Source organism: Oncorhynchus kisutch, linkage group LG10, assembly GCF_002021735.2.
Source record: "Oncorhynchus kisutch isolate 150728-3 linkage group LG10, Okis_V2, whole genome shotgun sequence".
Classification (NCBI taxonomy): Eukaryota; Metazoa; Chordata; class Actinopteri; order Salmoniformes; family Salmonidae; genus Oncorhynchus; species Oncorhynchus kisutch.
In genome coordinates, this window is record NC_034183.2 from 46153124 (window position 1) to 46172136 (window position 19013).

The 19013-nt window shown below is 44.5% G+C and overlaps 1 protein-coding gene and 1 pseudogene across 1 annotated transcript in view; one reads left to right on the top strand and one right to left on the bottom strand.

Annotated features, from left to right (window-relative positions):
* The first annotated feature begins 355 nt into the window (after positions 1 to 355).
* Positions 356 to 12696, top strand: LOC109897241 (synembryn-A-like; annotated as a pseudogene).
* Positions 12697 to 16371: 3675 nt separating this feature from the next.
* Positions 16372 to 19013, bottom strand: part of LOC109897242 (proline-rich protein 12) — a 50292-nt gene continuing 47650 nt past the window's right edge. The window contains exon 16 of the mRNA XM_031833778.1: positions 16372 to 17694. Coding sequence (XP_031689638.1) covers positions 17560 to 17694 — 135 coding nt within the window. The 3' untranslated portion in view covers positions 16372 to 17559. The remainder of the gene's footprint in view (positions 17695 to 19013) is intronic.

Here is a 19013-nt window from a genome sequence, read left to right on the forward strand (position 1 = left end):
GATAGGAGCCGATGATACGAGGGAACACGGTTGGCAAGGAAACCCGAAAGTCAGCCCCAAAAATTTCTTGGGGGGGGGGGCTCAGGGAGAGTGTGGCAGAGTCAGGGTTCAGACCTGAGCCAACTCCCCCTGTTTATCGTGAGGAGCAGCGATCGAAGGACTTCTGGACTTGGGAGGAAATATTGGACGGAAAAGGACCCTGGGCACAGCCTGGTGAATATCGACGCCCCAAAGAAGAACTGGAGGCGGTAAAAGCGGAGAGGCGCTGGTATGAAGAGGCAGCACGGCGACGCGGATGGAAGCCCGAGAGTCAGCCCCAAAAATGTATTGGGGGGGGGGGGGGCTCACAGGGAGTATGGCTACGCCAGGTAAGAGACCTGCGCTAACTTCCTGTGCTTACCCCCCCGGTAAGCACAGGAAGTTAGCGCAGGTCTCTTACCTGGCGTAGCCATACTCCCTGTGAGCCGTACCGGCTAAAGAGACCGGGCAGGCACCGTGTTATGCTGTGGAGCACACGGTGTCTCCAGTACGGTGTCTCCAGTGCGGGTGCATAGCCCGGTGCGGTACATACCAGCTCTTCGTATTGGCCGGGCTAGAGTGGGCACCGAGCCAGGTGCTCAAGAGCTCCAGTGCGCCTGCACGGTCCGGTCTATCCAGTGCCACCTCCACACACCAGTCCTCCGGTGGCAGCTCCCCGCACCAGGCTTCCTGTGCATGTCCTCTACCCAGTGCCAGCACCGCGCACCAGGCCTTCAGTGCGCCTCGCCTGTTCAGCGCTGCCAGAGCCTTTCTCCTCTCCAGCGCTGTCGGAGTCTCCCGCCTGTTCAGCGCAGCCAGAGCCTTCCTCCTCTCCTGCGCTGCCGGAGTCTCCCGCATGTTCAGCGCTGCCAGAGCCTTCCTCCTCTACAGCGCTGCTGGAGTCTCCTGCCTGTTCAGCGCAGCCAGAGCTGGCAGTCTGCATGGAGCAGCCAGAGCTGCCAGTCTGCATGGAGCAGCCAGAGCTGCCAGCCTGCATGGAGCAGCCAGAGCTGCCAGCCTGCATGGAGCAGCCAGAACTGCCAGTCTGCATGGAGCAGCCAGAGCTGCCAGTCTGCATGGAGCAGCCAGAGCTGCCAGTCTGCATGGAGCAGCCAGAGCTGCCAGTCTGCATGGAGCAGCCAGAACTGCCAGTCTGCATGGAGCAGCCAGAGCTGCCAGTCTGCATGGAGCAGCCAGAGCTGCCAGTCTGCATGGAGCAGCCAGAGCTGCCAGTCTGCATGGAGCAGCCAGAGCTGCCAGTCTGCATGGAGCAGCCAGAGCCGCCAGTCTGCATGGAGCAGCCAGAGCCGCCAGTCTGCATGGAGCAGCCAGAGCTGCCAGTCTGCATGGAGCAGCCAGATCCGCCAGTCAGCCAGGATCCACCAGTCAGCCAGGATCTTCCAGATCCGCCAGTCAGCCAGGATCCGCCAGTCAGCCAGGATCTGCCAGAACCACCAGCTAGCCAGGATCCGCAAGTCAGCCAGGATCTGCCAGAACCACCAGCTAGCCAGGATCTGCCAGAGCCTACTACCTGCCTGAGTAACACGGAAATAACGAACGCCAGCCTGGCGCGTTACAAAACACGTAACACACAAACAATGTCACACAAAGACATGAGGGGGAACAGAGGAATAAATACATGCAGTGTAATTGGGGAATGTAAACCAGGTGTGCAAAACAAGACAATAGAAATGGACAAATGAAAAATGGAGCGGCGATGGCTAGAAAGCCGGTGACGTCGACCACCGAACGCTGCCCGAACAAGGAGAGGAGCCGACTTTGGCGGAAGTCGTGACAGTAACGTAACAAAATGTGGAAAAAGTCAAGGGGTCTGAATACTTTTCTGATGTACTGTATCCATTAAAAATTATGCCAGCTGATTCATGATTTCAACTGGCTGAGAAATGCTGTCCTGATGAAGACATCATGTCTGTCGAAACGCTGGATATTAGGTTATTCAATTATTGCATCTGATCTCCTGGAGTGTGCGGCTCTCCTTTTCTTTTTCAAGTGTTCTACTCCGCTAGCTAGCACCTCGGCTAAACAGGTGTGCTTTTCTTTTTCCTCCTGAAAAATGCTGCCTGTCTGTCTCGTCCCGAATCCCGACACATTCATTACTAAGGGACAGCTGACGACCGAATTTCAGTATTGAAACAATGTTGCAAATGTCGGAGAGACAGACAGCAAGATTTATACAAATATCTGCCGTTGAAAACAAAACTTTAGTCTAAAAGAAATGTGAGATAATGTCTAGATGATTTTTATAGTGGAGATCAAGTTCATAAATTGCCTGGCTTGGCTGATGAGGCAGTGGATTGCGCGGTCAGATGGAACAGGCATTTTAGCTTCATAGATTTAGCCTGTGGAATAGATTTAGCCTGTGGAATAGACACCGGCTGGCATGCAGTTCTAACCAATCAGCATTCTGGATTAGAACCACCCATTGTATAATTAAGCAATAATGCACGAGGGGGTGTGGTATATCGCCAACATACCACGGCTAAGGGCTGTTCACGACACAACACAGAGTGCCTGGATATAGCCCTTAGCCGTGGTATATTGGTCATACATTACAAGCCTTATTGCTATTATAAACTGGTTACCAAGGAAATTAGAGCAGTACAAATAAATGTTTTGTCATACCCGTGGTATAACGGTCTGATATACCACAGCTGTCAGCCAATCAGCATTCAGGGCTGGAACCACCCAGTTTATTATGCAGTTTTGATCCTCTCAAACAAGGCAAATATTTGTGAGCAATGCAGTGCTTTTGCGCTCTACCATGAGAAAAAGTTCTCTCCCCACCTGTCAAAAGTTTTAGAACACCTTCTCATTCAAGGGTTTTTCTTTATTTTGACTATTTTCTGCATTGTAGAATAATAGTGTAGATATCAAAACTATGAAATAACACCAAAAAAGTGATAAACGAATCAAAATATATTTGAGATTTGAGACTGCAGATTCTTGATGACAGCTTTGCACACTCTTGGTCTTCTCTCAACCAGCTTAACCTGGAATGCTTTTCCAACAGTCCTGATGGAGTTCACACATATGCTGAGCACTTGTTGGCTGCTTTTCCTTCACTCTGCGGTTCGACTCATCCAAAACCATTTCAATTTGGTTGAGGTCGGGGGATTGTGGAGGCCACGTCATCTGATGCAGCACTCCATCACTCTCCTTCTTGGTCAAATAGCCCTTACACAGCCTGAAGGTGTGTTGGGTCATTGTCCTGTTGAAAAACAAATGATAGTCCCACCAAGGCAAAACCAGACGGGGTGGCGTATCGCTGCAGAATGCTGGGTAGCCATGCTGGTTAAGTGTGGCTTGAATTCTAAGTAAATCACAGTGTCACCAGCAAAGCAACACCTCCTCCTCCATGCTTTACGGTGGGAAATACACATGCAGAGATCATCCGTTTACCCACACTGCATCTCACAAAGACACTGCGGTTGGAACCAAAAATCTCCCATTTGGACCAAAGGACAAATTTCCACCGGTCTAATGTCTATTGCTCATGTTTCTTGGCCCAAGCAAGTCACTTGTTATTATAAGTATCCTTTAGTAGTGGTTTCTTTGCAGCAATTCAACCATGAAGGCCTGATTCACACAGTCTCCTCTGAACAGTTGATGTTGAGATGTGTCTGTTACTTGAACTCTGTGAAGCATTTATTTGGGCTGCAATTTCCGAGGCTGCTAACTCTAATGAACTTATCCTCTGCAGCAGAGGTAACTCTGGGTCTTCCATTCCTGTGGCTGTCCTCATGAGACCGAGTTTCATTATAGCGCTTGATGGTTTTTGCGACTTAACTTGAAGAAGCTTTCAAAGTTCTTGACATTTTCCGTATTGACTGACCTTAATTTCTGTTTGCCATAATATGGACTTGGTCTTTTACCAAATAGGTCAAATACCACCCCTACATTGTCACAACACAATTGATTCGCTCAAATGCATTAAGGAAAGAAATTCCACAAATTAACTTTTAATAAGGCACACCTGTTAATTGAAATGCATTCCAGGTGACTACCTCGTGAAGCTGGTTGAGAGTGTGCAATGCTGTCATCAAGGCAAAGGGTGGCTATTTGAAAAATCTAGATATAGAATATTTTTATTTCTTTAACACTTTTTTGGTTACTACATGATTCCATATGTGTTATTTCATAGTTTTGATGTCTTCACTATTAGTCTACAATGTAGAAAATAGTCCAAATAAAGAAAACCCTTGAGTAGGTGTTCTAAAACTTTTGAATATGTGCAAACAGAGATTTGCAAGCAAGCAAGGAGAGAGAGAGACTTGGACAATAGCTTCCCAAAACGTATTACTAAGGGGAAAAAAGCTTGCCTACGAGCTATAAGACAAAGAAATTTAAACTTACCCGCCATGACAAGTAACAGCTGAGCAAGTTTAAATGTCTTTCTTTCATGACAATTAATAGCGCAAGTGGTAACCTGGTAACACACTACGCTGACAGGTGGTTGCGCCAGCATGCCCATGTGAGCTGTAACCAACCAACCAGTGTAGAGTAGCCTATGCTGGTCTATAAAAACCTAATCTGATTGGTTAGAAGAAACAGGTTCCACTTCCATGAGCCCCTGCTCTCTCTTTCTCAATGAATTTAAATTCAATGGGCTTTATTGGCATGGGTATCATATTTTAACGTTGCCCAAGCAAGTGAAATAGATAATAAAATAAACAAAAATAAACAGTTAACATTACACTCACAAATGTTCCAAAGGAAAAGAGGCATTCCTCTCTCTCTCTCCTTGCAAATCGCTGTTTGCACATCTACAAATATGTTTGTCATAGTAAAAAGCGCTGCCAGAAGTCTGAGAGTGCGAAATTGACATGTGCAGATATTCCAAGTTTGCGAATGCGATTACAACTACAAAACACATCTAACAAACATTTGAGAATGTGTTTACAACTACAGATTATTATTTAATGTTCACAACTGACCAGTCACACAATTACAAATTGCGTTTATTTACCTGCATACTTTCTTCTCTTTCTTGTGATGTAAGTGTCAAGAAGATGTGTTAAATCCCCAACCGAGCATTACCCAGCTAGCAATGAGGGGGGCTTGGAACTGATTGAATCGGCCTGGAATCTGTCTACCGGAATTCAGCCAACTTTGCCTGCATCCAATTTCTAATCTGTGAAGCGTTCCTTATTTTGCTGTCTGTCTCTTTCCATTTACTAGTCAAAGTTCACAATATAATCCATGGCCTATTGTACTGTGAAAAGAGGGAGAGAGAGAGAGAAAGAGGTTTAACAGCTTTCTTCTGTGGATGAAGGATCGGACCAAAGCGTAGCGTGGTTAGAGTTCAACATGTTTAATAAAGACCATAAACGTGAACACTACAAAATACCAAAACAACAAACGTGAAAAACAACAAACGTGAAAAACCAAAACAGTCCAATCTGGTGCATAGCCACAAAGACAGAATACAGGAAACAACCACCCACAAAACCCAACACAAAACAGGCTACCTAAATATGGTTCCCAATCAGAGACAATGACTAACACCTGCCTCTGATTGAGAACCATATCAGGCCAAACATAGAAATGGGAAAACTAGACACACAACATAGAATGCCCACTCAGCTCATGTCCTGACCAACACTAAAACAAAGAAAACACAAAAGAACTATGGTCAGAACGTGACAGTGAGGGAGACTAGATTAGATTACATACAGGGTTTAGGAGAGAGAAACTGCACAGAGAAACACAAAGAGACAAGACCAAGGTTGCTATCTGTATCCTGCCATTGAAGGGACACCTGGTTTGTTGGTTGTAGATTAAGGTGACCAGACAGAACTGTCAGAGCTGAACAGCCATTCAGTGGTCCTGCTACAATAAGAGCAGAAGAGAACATGAGCAAAATTGACAAAACAGAAATAGTATGTGTGAAATACTTAACAGCATAATAAAGAAATAAGATGCTGATGAGATTGGTAACTACATAATATACTTATACCAACCTAATCTGTATATTTCTCAGAAGAATGTATTTTCTTCAGGATTGCTCTGTCATTGGCCAGCTTCATGAACTCCTGGCAGGGGAGGTTGAAGTTTGTCTTCACAATAAGCATGGCCTTGATGGTAGGAACAGTGAACCTATTTCTTGCTGCTGTCCATAGATCATTCATTTGGGAGAACACTCTCTCGACTGGTGCACTACTTCCAGGTAAGCACATGACAACAGACGCTAATCTAGTCAGGTTAGTGTGTGGGATGTCATTCTCTTTGAAGTGGGTAACCACCGTGCTCCATCTCTGACTAAGCGGTGTCTCAGATGTTTTCCATTCTTCAAGTGATCCCCCCACCTTTAGAAACTCTTGCAGGCCAGTAACCTCGTCACACAATGCATCCTCATTGATGGTCACATTGGGGCATTTTTCCTGCAGTGTGCCTGCTGCCTTCTGGATCTCTTCACGCAGAGGTTGCCTTTTTAAAAGGAGACCATGTAAATCCTTTAGATTATCTGTGTGCTTTCCCCATGCTTGCAAGTAGTTCACAGCCGTAGTGAAGAATGATTGGGATGTTTTGAGAAAGCTCTCTTTAGACATGGCTCCAGCTCTCTCAGAAGTCCTCTGAGCAAAACTGGAATGAAGTTGTCATCACGTCTTGCAGTGAATTTTGCCTCAAGGTTTCTCAGAATTGCAGCGGACTCCACAGCACAGTGGTCCTGGCCTCCAAGCATCTTGATCGTGTCACTGAATATGGTCAAGTTTCCATGGACAAAGGCCAGCCAAAGTTCAGTCAGTGGATCTTCAAACATTGTTCACAGGACAGCAGGGCATTTGTCTTCAGAAATAAAAAAGGATTTGAATGGCACATTTTCAACACTCTTTCTAGAACAGGGAGCATGGACATCCAGCGAACATTGCTGTGTCCTAAAATGTTATGGTACTCCTCTCCTTTTTAACTTTGGTATGGACATTGACCCTCCCCAGCCTATTCAATCCTCCAAAGTTGGTATTTGTTGTCGGCAGAGAATGTTTTTCAGGTTACTTTTTTGGATGACCACCAGGACCAATTACCTCTACTGTTTCTCCATTCAATTCAATAAAATCAAGCAGTTTTGTTTCCACAGATGTGCTGCCATCATATATATTATATATCTGACTATTGGCAGCAGCTTTACCTGTCCATGAGTGGACGCATCAATGGACAGGGACACAAATTCAACCTGGTCTAGGTCCTGTGTTACCTAAGTAGTTGCCCATGGTGCTAACACGTTACTCACTATGGCGTCACATTTTGTCCTAGCACATGTAAACTTTGGCTCATAAAGCTTCCATATCAGTTGTGCTGTGCAGTCCATAGATCTGTAACTATGATTGTGTCGCATAGTGTGGGTATGCAAAGACATCCTCCTGCACAGCTAAACCATATTCTTCTTGGGAAGGCTCTACCTTCTTGAAGAATGTGGTGACAGAGGGCATACCAACACGGGCAATCAGAGAGGCTTTATGCATTTTCGTCTGCTGATGTTCTACCGCTGCCATTCTTCTCCGGAGGCCAATTGAAAGAGAGGAATTACAAAGGGTGCAGTGAACCATTCTATCGTCTTGACCTGAGCGTATAAATGGAAATTCTCTCATTATGTTTTTCATAGAAAGTGCATTGCTGTTTCTTGGAAATAGTTATTGTATCTCCTCTGTCTGTTCTTCTTCACTCTCCTTGTGTAACTATTCTTACTCTCTTAACTTTTTCTTCTCCTCCAATCTTTCTCCTCTTTTTTTCACTCGTCTTCATTTCCTTCTCTTCACCTTTCCACCTCACTCTTCTACACTCTCCTTGCTTCACTCTTTTTACTCCCTTAATTTTTCCTTCTCCTTTCTCTCCAATCCGTATTAATAAATAGCATACTATTAGATCAAATACTTTGGTTAACAGATTCCCATTGCTTGCCTCATTTTTGTACTTTATCTCAAAAACATTGTTTGGAATAATAAATTGGCAGGCTCTGTAACCATATCGTTACCTTTCCTCCTCTGTCTCCTTCCTAACCAGTCTTCCTCCTCTCCTTCCTCTCCACTGATAATGTTATCCATGAACATTTCTAAATATATTTTCACACTACTTATTATAATGCCAAACCATTAAAATTGTAATCTACAAAAATATTCTCAGAATGAATTGTGCACTCATCTAATATAATAATATTTTCCAAATGTAGACTAACGTTTACTAGCATAACCTATTCTAAACCTAATTGAGCAGATCATCTATCTATATAATAAATTGTGACATTATAACATCACTAGCTAGTATCTCAAACGACCTGGCTTGAAAAGACATTTGTGGTGATGTTGTGGATTCACTTGACCCTTGATAGCTTCTGGCTGAGTTTTCCACAGCAGTTTTCTCTAAAACTAGTGTGAGCAAGTAGTTAGTAGAAGAAGAGTGAATGAAGCTGCTATAGCGAGCAGCCCCCTCTGCTGGCCAAAACAAGCACAATGCGATTTAGACTGCTGCCTGGTCTTTCTTGCCAAGTAAAATATTTCACTTTGCGGTCTATTTTTAACGCACCGTTAACAACGGGACATTTCCGGGGACAGCTACAGCCGGGGACAGGCCACCAAAAACGGGGACTGTCCTAGGAAAACGGGGACGTCTGGTCACCCTATTGTAGATGTAGGTAGAATGTGTGCTGCTATTGCATAACTTAAGGTGATAGTATTGAATCTTGTATGCTGGGATAAAAAGGAAGTAATGCTTGATCACACTGCTCTGGTTTAGCAGTTTAATGGGGGGGGGGGGGGGGGGGGGGTGAAATCATGCATATGGATTTGGAGAGGATCATTCAGTGCATCAGACAAGGAGACCAGGACAGACACACCTGGACCACTACAACACTCAAGTACTACACTGCCTGTGTTACTATGACTACCACACTGCTGGAAACAACTGTCTGTAACAATGACTACCATACCATGGGGCTGTCTGTTTCCATAACTACAATACTCCATGACTGCACCATGTATCCTTGACTGTATTGTTATACCCTCTCCTTCTCTTTACAATGATCTTTATCCCTCCCTCCCACATATCCCCCCATCTTCTCCACAGTATGCTGCTTCTTCAATATTGAGGAGAGGGAAAGAAGAAAGGTGAGGACGAAGAAAAGATTTGAACAATTCTTTATTTCTGTCATTCCTTTGCATCGTTTCGCCGTTGCCTCTCTCTTTCATTCTTCTGTCATCCCTTATTTTCTACTTCTTCCTCCCTCAAATAACATTAATTGAATGTGACATCAACAAAAAAGGTCACCATGCCATTGAATTTAGGTTCAAAGTTGGGTAAAAGAAAATACAAAATTCCCTTATGTTGATTCAACGTTATCGCATATACTTTTTTTGTTGAAATGACGTAGGAACAATGTCCAGTGGGATGGTTCTTTTCCACCTCCCTCCCCTACATTCCACCTCCCTCTCATCCCCTCTTCTCCCTCTCGTCTGTCATCCCCTTCACTTCCTCTCTTCTCTCTCTGTCGTATCTCTTCATAATGTTAATGACGTCATTATTCATAATTTCTGTCTTCTTTCTTCTACCTATAATGGCTGTGCAAATGACTGCAGCAAAAAGAGCTGGATGAGGTAAAATGATGAACACATTACACCATCAGAAAGAGAAGGAGAAAGAGAGAGAGATACAGAGAGAGAGAGAGATTGGAATACAGGAGAGAGAGATACAGAGAGAAAGGAATAGAGAGAAAAAGGAAGAGAGAGAGAGAGACAGAGAGGGAAGGAGAGGGAGGGGGAGGGTGAGAGTTGAGCTGACAGATCCTTGCACTACATTACACCAATCTCCATTCAGAGCAGTGTTTCATTAGTGGGTGTGTGCGTGTGTGTGTGTAAGTGCGTGCCCATGTGTGTGCGCGTGTGCGTGGCCCACGTAAGTGTGTGTGTGTACTCCAAAGCTAATTGTGTCCTCGATGATGTCAGTTCTATAGCAGTAGGGGCGCTAATGCTAGCTCGTTAGTGGTTAGCAACGTGGATGCTAACGTTGTCGGTGATAGCCCAACCCAGCACCCCTTGTCCCAGGCTTCCACTCAGAGCAGTACTGCTCTGGTTACGGCCAACAACAGCCAAGGTGGAGCAACGACATTGCCATCGGTGACCAGGGACCCCTGCGGCACCCTCAGCACGGAGACCTGCCATGGCAACCTGTGCTCTGTCTCCACGGAAACCTGCAATGCCAAGCACCACTGCTCTCTGGGTCATGAAGCGCTGGTGCACGGAAAGAGGGATGTCCGAGAAGAGAGGGATGAAGAGGAGGACAAAGAAGAGAAAGAGGAAGATGACCAGGTGGGGAGGAGGGAGGCCCTGAAAGCCCTTTGTAATATAATCTACAACAGTCAGAGGGCGCAAGAGAGGGTTAGCACTCTGAGGTGAGAGAGAGCAACTGTTAGAGTACAGCAAAAACTATTTATAGTATGGCATCACTTCCCTCATCTCTCTCTCTCTCTCTCTCTCTCTCTCTCTCTCTCAGGAAGGCTGAAGCAGGGGATCAGTGCCAAAGCTCTTCCAAGTGGGCAGTTTTATGAACTATGGCTGCTCTTCCTGCTGACGGCCCTGAGGCCAGACAGAGCTCAGGGTGCAACTGCAGCAGGTAACAGCCTCGAGGACGATGGAGTTGTGGTTTCCCTGATAATGGTTAGGCGTATGATTTGGGATGGGTAGGCCTACTGTATGCCCCTCTCTCCTGCCATTTCTATTTTTTTCTCTCCATATCCCCCTGTCTCCCTCTGTCAGGAGCGAGGGGTGTCAATGCTGTGTCTGTCTGTGCAGTGGGGGGGAAGAGTACAAGATGCTGAGCGACCACAGTGCGCCAACTGTCTCTAAGGAGGTGTCACAGAGGGCTGTGGAGATCCTCAAGACCCTGTTCAACATCGCATACAGCTTCCACAGACAGGAGCCAGATGAGGTGGGTGGAGGAGAGTTCCATTGAATTATTGAATCTGTACCTTGTCCGTCTTCTATGGGGCATCGCTGGCTTTTAGTTTGTGAGTAGGCAGGAGTAGGTAGCTAGGAGCTGTCGCCAGTATTTTTAAAGTTAAGAATGGGGGTTAGTTTAAACTGATCCTAGATCTGTGGTCAGGAGGCCTTTTTAACATCTCCTCTTCTCTTTATGTCCCTCTCAGGAAGATCCAGCTCTCTATCGCCGCCTGGCTGCAGTGCTACGACACTGCCTGCTGCTGACCAGTGATAGAGAAGAACTCACTGAGGAGTTACAGGGGTATGTACAAGGGCTTCTGCTGTCTTCTCTTCTGTTGTCTATCCATGTATTTGTATTTGCATCTTTCTTTTGAAAGTAATGGTGGCCATTCTAGGTGTTGTCTAAATGTTTCCTTTTTCGTGGCAAAGTGGAAAAGATATGTTCTGAACCATTTCAAAATGGGTGCCATTTCACCCTTGGTGTGCAGTGGAGGGTTGCGTCTCAATAGAGAATAGCTATGGAAGCATACTGGGTGTGTATAAAGGGTCATAAGCTGACAAAATCCCCTATGAATTTATTAAGGGTCAGAAGTTGAAGGAGAAACGGACTCCAATCCTGAATCTGTTGACTGAGAGCTGCCACTCGCACCGCAAGACACGCCACTACCTCAGACAACAGGTACTGTTCTCTCCCGTTGGGCTGAAACTCCAACTGATTATTGTGGCTTTAATACAGAATGAATGTTAGTCTGATGTTCAGTTTACATTGTTGGAGAAGCCTGCTTCGACTTGTGATATTGGGGCCTCTGTCTGTCCCCTCCCTACATGAGTTCTGGATAGCAGCTAACTGGTTGAGCAGGTCTTTGTTCCCACCCAGCACTAACATTTGCCTCTGCCTGTCCACCGCTACAGATCCTTCCACCTCTGAGGGACATGGCACTGAGGCCGGAGCAGGGGGCCACAGTGAGGGGACGTGGACACGGACATCAAGCACTGTGCTGCCGAGCTCCTCTTTGTGCTCTGCAAAGAGAACGGTGCCCACATCATATCACACTCCGGTCACTCTTACTAGCTAATTTCAAAGTAACTCTTAGTTAGAAGAACCCACTTATTAACCCCTCATAGCACATGTAGTAACTCATCTCTCTCTCTCTCTCTCTCTCTCTCTTTCATCCCCCCTTCATATCTGTTTCAGTTAGTGACTATCCAAGTGTGTGAAATAGATGGATAGATCGAAATAGAGGAATGTTGCCATTTTCTCTTTTCTCTCTCTATCTCTCAGTGAGTTGTTTTGTGAAGTACTCAGGCTATGGTAAGCGCAGGGTTCGCTGAGTGGAGGTCAGGTGACCCACGCCTAGTACTCTAGCGACTCAGACTCTGACACAGAGGAATACAGGTGTGTAAAACAACCATTGATAATGTCACAAACACAACACTTTGTAATACTGTATAGGGACACAATTAATCGTTAGGCTTGTGATACATGACTGATAGCATAAATCGGAGCATGCAACATAAACAATTTTTGATGGTTAGGAGTGGACAGTATTTACAAGGGAGGTGTTTGTAACTGTGTTCCACAGGGAAGCTAAGGGGCATCAACCCAGTGACGGGGAGGGTGGAGGAGTAGCAGACAGACCCCATGGAGGGAATGACAGAGCAGGAGAAAGAGCAGGAGGCACTAAGACTCATCAGCCTGTTTAACAGGCTCTCACAGTGTGTGTATTTGTGAGCGTGTATGTGCATGTGGTGTGTGTGAGTACATATATGTTTCAGTTAGTGACTATCCAAGTGCGTGAAATAGATGGATGTTGCCATTTTCTCTCTTTCTCTCTTTCTCCCTGCTTCTCTCAGGGACATGATCATCCAACCAGTGGGAGTGACAATAGGGGAGAGACTGGAGTCCCTGTGTGGTCAGATGAGGGGCAGTACTGTGGAAGAGGTGGAATCAGAGGGAGAGAGAGGAAGAGAGGGAAAAGTAGGGAGGATCATGGAGGCGCTACCAGGAGACAGGCCAGTACATCAGGAGACGTGGAGGAGGCCGTAGGAGGGCAACAACCCAGCAGCAGGACCGCTACCTCCGCCTTTGTGCAAGGAGGAGCAGGAGGAGCACTGCCAGAGCCCTGCATAATGACCTCCAACAGGCCACAAATGTGCATGTGTCTGCTCAAACGGTCAGAAACAGACTCCATGAGGGTGGTATGAGGGCCCGACGTCCACAGGTGGGGGTTGTGCTTACAGCCCAACACTGTGCAGGATGTTTGTTAGGTACCGAGATGAGATACTCAGACCCCTTGTGAGTCCATATGCTGGTGCGGTTGGCCCTGGGTTCCTCCTAATGCAAGACCTCATGTGGCTGGAGTGTGTCAGCAGTTCCTGCAAGAGGAAGGCATTGATGCTATGGACTGGCCCGCCCGTTCCCCAGACCTGAATCCAATTGAGCACATCTGGGACATCATGTCTCGCTCCATCCACCAACGCCACGTTGCACCACAGAATGTCCAGGAGTTGGCGGATGCTTTAGTCCAGGTCTGGGAGGAAATCCCTCAGGAGACCATCCGCCACCTCATCAGGAGCATGCCCAGGCGTTGTAGGGAGGTCATACAGGCACGTGGAGGCCACACACCCTACCGAGCCTCATTACATCAAAGTTGGATCAGCCTGTAGTGTGGTTTTCCACTTTAATTTTGAGTGTCACTCCAAATCCAGACCTCCATGGGTTGATAAATTTGATTTCCATTGATAATTTTTGTGTGATTTTGTTGTCAGCACATTCAACTATGTAAAGAAAAAAGTATTTAATAAGAATATTTCATTCATCTAGGATGTGTTATTTTAGTGTTCCCTTTATTTTTATTTTATTTTTTTGAGCAGTGTACTGAAGTATCAAAATTAAAAGTAAATGCTATAAATCCTTTCAAATTCCTTATTGTAAGCAAACCATTCAGAACAATTTATTAGATTTTTATTTATTTATGGATAGCCAGGGGCACACTCCAACATCATTCACAAACAAAGCATTTGTGTTGAGTGAGTCCGCCAGATCAGAAGCAGAAGGGATGACCACGTGTTTTCTTGATAAGTTTGTGAATTAAACACATTTCCTGTCCTGTTAAGCATTCAACATGTAACAAGTACTTTTGGGTGTCAGAGAAAAAAAACCTACATATTTTATTTAGGAATGTAGCAGAGTAAAAGTAAAAGTTGTACAAAATATAAATAATAAAGTAAAGACCCCCCCTCCCCAAATACTTAAGTAGTACATCAAAGTATTTTTACTTTCATCCATTTACCTGAAAGAACTTTACTTTTCAGCGTGTGTCTGTACCCCACCTCATCTGTCACTATGTGTAGCACTAGTTTGAATGTACTGCATACGGTAGCATCACCCACCAAAACACCACTCTTAGAATCACTGTAGCCAGGTACATTCATCGAGAGAGAAAAACATTGCAAGAGAAAGGACCAGGAGCAGAGAATAGAGTCCTCAGATTTCTTGCCAATCGTAGTGTTGTTATGCTTCCATATCCTTTACTTTCCACTCTGGTTCCTCTCCTGGAGATACCCCCACTTATATTCAAGGGTGCAATGCCATTCGCTTGTAACAGGGGATAGATCTGGTTGAGTGTGTTCCTGTACTTGTACACTCCACCCAGCCAAGGAGCCAATCCACTCTGAGGACATTATCCCAATGTGGAACAGATATCACAATTGGACTGGAGGGGGAATAACAGGTCCATGATGATTGTAATCAATGATGTGGGAGCAGTTATTGTGCAGGTGCCTGTCCCTGTCATGTGGTGGTGAAAGGGTATCATTACTTTTGAGTAACATGCTTTTTCCTTATCCAACATGTTGTCATTCATTCCTCTGCGTATATACTTCCTTTCCCCTCCAACATTTGCTGTAGTGTAAAGTGCATATGGTTTCTCAGGTGGAAATATAACTAAACAATTCCTGCTGTACTGTACTGTCAGTGTCTGCCTTGGATAGGAAAATAATCAATAGGGGTAAAATCCTCTGAAACTCTTCTGGGGCTGTCAGAGAAACCATGTTTTGTCAGCATTTTCATACACAAGAAATGATTAACTTGACTGGATCAGAAACTTCACAAACCCAGACTTTTAACTGACGTAACAGATGACCTAGCAAACCAGGAACATTCCCAGAACATTAGCTAAGATTCCAATGAAGTTCTAGTTAAGGTTTTATCTAACATTAGGATGATAACATCCCAAAAGCATTCAAAGAATGTTTTTGATAACAAATGATTTTTGTCTTCCAGAAAATGTTTTAAATTAAATATCCTTGGAATGTTCTCATTCACTAAAATGTTGTGCACAACAATTCCAGTTAATGTAATATCACAATGTACCAGTTATATTTTTAGAACATACTGCCACAACTAAATGTGAAAGGGAACGTTCTTGAGCATCAGGGGAATGTTTTCTACAAACATTGTATAATCATCCACACAACTGGACTGTTTCTGATGAGATTTGCCTCAATCTAACGAATGTTCTGTGAACTTTCAAAGAACCAACTTTGGTTTGCTGGGGGCTCAGGGCTCTGTGCAGGCCAGTCAAGTTATTCCATACCGATCTCAACAAACCATTTCTGTATGGACCTCACTTTGTGCACGTCTGCATTGTCATGCTGAAACAGGAAAGGGGCTTCCCCAAACTTTTGCCACAAAGTTGGAAGCACAGAATCATCTAGAATGTCGTTGTATGCTGTAGAGTTAAGATTTCCCTTCACTGGAACCAAGGGGCTTACCCTGAACTATGAAAAACAGTCCCAGACCATTATTCCTCCTCCACCATGCGCATTGGGCATGGTGATCTTAGGATTGTGTGCAGCTGCTTGGCCATGGAAATCCATTTCATGAAGCTCCCGACTAATAGTTATTGTGCTGACTTTGCTTCCAGAGGCAGTTTGGAGCTCGGTAGTGAGTGTTGCAAACGAGGACAGATCCTTTTTAATGAGCTATGCGCTTCAGCACTCGGCGGTTCCGTTCTTTGAGGTTATGTGGCCTACCACTGCGTGGCTGAGCCGTTGTTGCTCCTAGACGTTTCCACTTCACAATAACAGCCTGTTAGCAACGAGTAGGGCTGAAATAGCCAAATCCACTCATTTGAAGGGGTGTTCACATACGTTTGTATACATAGTGTACTTTACTAACAATAGTACATGTGGTTCAGGGTTGGGAAAATCCTATTTCCAGCCTAATCAAAAGGACACCAAATTCCAATTCCAAACTGTTTGTCATTGGAATTGCAATTTTTGTGTACAATTTTAATTGCTGGAATTTAAATGGATTTGACCCCAACCCTGATATGTGGTCAACCACACACTTAATGCATTATCTTATAACGTTTCAGGAGGAAAAACAAAATTACAGCTAAAGTTGTTTTTCCCTGTCATGTTCATCAATTTCAATTTTTTATTTGCTTTTGTCAAATACAGGAATAGCATGTACAGAAGGGCTTTAGAGACTGAAGTAACTGTACAATATTTACAGATAAGAGAGCTTGAACAAATAGGTTAACCTCCAAAATAATAATTATCATAAACAACAAACAGATCAAATAAAAACAGTCAACACAGATTTTATACGCTTTTTAACAGTTACACCTCCCTAAAACCACAGAGCTTTCTTTTAGAAAGCGAACAGATATTTATTTAAATGTATTAACTTCAGGTGTAAACTCTGCTCTCATTGTCTTTTGAAGAACAAACATAAAGAACACAGTTTGCTTAGTTTTTAAATGCATCTTTCCCCCTCACAATTTATTTAGGCAGACAGAAAAAAGGGAACATCACACACTCCCCTAACCTCTCCCCTTCCCTCCCGTCACCTTAGTTTTGCTCCCCTCCACTCTTTTTTCCCCTTCAGCAGTAAAAGGGGGGACTGAGCAAAGGATTTTGCGTAGGCCATTTCATGTTACCCTAATAAAACATGATTATTTAACAATCCCAGCTAGGGAGGTAATTTTCTTGTATAAATAATACAAATCATAACTAATAATACATATACGTATATATATATATATATATATATATATATATATATATATATATATATATATATATATGTTGGTGTGTGTGCCCGTGCATGTTTGGATGTAGATTCACCATGGTCCCCTGCTTTTCCTGTTCAGGTCAAGTGGCAGAAGTCATACCCTTTCACACATTCACTATTTTCAACCCGCCTCCTCTGCTCTCCTCCGTCCTTATTTTTTCTTCAGTCAAGAGATATTTTGTGATAGAAAAACTAAACAAAAGCGCTAAAAACAGTTCATTGTAGCATCCATTTTAAGTTAAAACTCAACCGTACTCACAGACCGAACATTTCTCGCTGGGAAAGAACTAGAATGGTAGGGTCTGAAACCCCCCCCCTCTCTCCATCTTGGTACGGTCCAGTGTTCTCCACTCCAACTCTCTTGCTTTGTCTCCCAAATACTGTATACCTCCCTCTCCCCTCCCTTCTCCAACCCACATTCTGCTTTCCAAATGGCACCCTATTCTCCATATAGGCCCTATGGCCCTGGCCAATTGTAGTGCACTATTTCAGACTGTGTCCCCTCCTCCCTCATCAGGCTTTGGTGCTGAGGGTTAGAAGGTCGAGGAAGGAGTTGAAGAGGGTCTCCAGCCAGCCCTGGTTAGCCATACACTGCTGCACCACCTCCTCCTGACCAGGGTCTTCCGCTGCCTGCTCTATACTGTCCGTCTGGGAGGGGGGGAAAGAGAATAGAATAGTTTATTTTCCTCCAAGGAAGACATTCGATTATGTTGCTATTGAAATTCACTTGCTTATTTACAGTAATATATACAAACAGTATGTGGATCTTCAAATTAGTGGATTTGGCTATTTCAGCCACACCCGTTGCCGATGGGTGTATAAAATCGTGCACACAGTCAGGCAATCTCCATAGACAAACATGGCTTTACTGAAGAGCTCAGTGACTTTCAATGTGGCACCGTCATAGGATGCCACCTTTCCAACAAGTCAGTTTGTTAAATGTCTGCCCTGCTAGAGCTGCCCCGGTCAACTCTAAGTGCTGTTATTGTGAAGTGGAAAGGAGCAACAACTGCTCAGCGGTACAGTGGTTGCTCCACTAAACGTTTTGCGATTAGGCTGCGGGACTTAGAGGTAATTTGTGGTTTAGTACGGTACCCTGCGTCACCACTTCATTGCTCCAGACCCGTGTAAGGGGTAGTTAACTAATTATGCTTTTGGGTTCTACTGTGTCACTAACAGACAATGAATGGGCGACATAAACCTAAATAGAAACTGATAATTGTCCACGACTTCAGTAGTACTTACTAAAACTGTTGATACACTAAGGTTTATGTATATATTTTTTGTTAGGATTATTTTGGTCTTACTGTAGTACTGTAGGCCACTCCCGATCGGTCACATTATACAGTACCTAAGTGGCACAACAGTCTAAGACACTGCATTTCAGTGCAAGCTGTGTTGCTACAGATGCTGGTTAAATACCTGTGCCGCCCTCGACTGGGAGACCCATGAGGTGGTTGTAGGTTTTTGGTATCTCTCCCTCTAAAAACAGAATTAAATAAAATAACAAATGGGCTTTATTTACAAATTAGTAACAATGTCTCACCCCATGTTCAAGAATGGCCTTTTTCCTCACTCATTTTACGTTATTTGAAAACAAAATATTATTATTTTTTTAAACAAAGAGATTATTAGTATTAATTTTAAATGATATAAAAGCCTGTTGGATATTCTCACGGATATATTATTAACCCTGTTATTAGCAGGACAATATATATTGGTCATATTGGTCATGGCTCCCGAGTGGTGCACAATGGGATTGCCTAGCAGTTCTCCAGCTGTATCCACTGAAAGCGCGTGAGGTTCAAGGCACGAGGGCATGGGGCACGGGATGGGCCGCAGAGCCGCGCACAAAAGTCAGACCATGGGGAAGGGATGAGGAGGAGGAAGGTGGATGGACCACTACCCCGCCACACTGGCAACACTTTAAGGGGCATTGCACGAATAATGACGCTGACTAGCGAAAC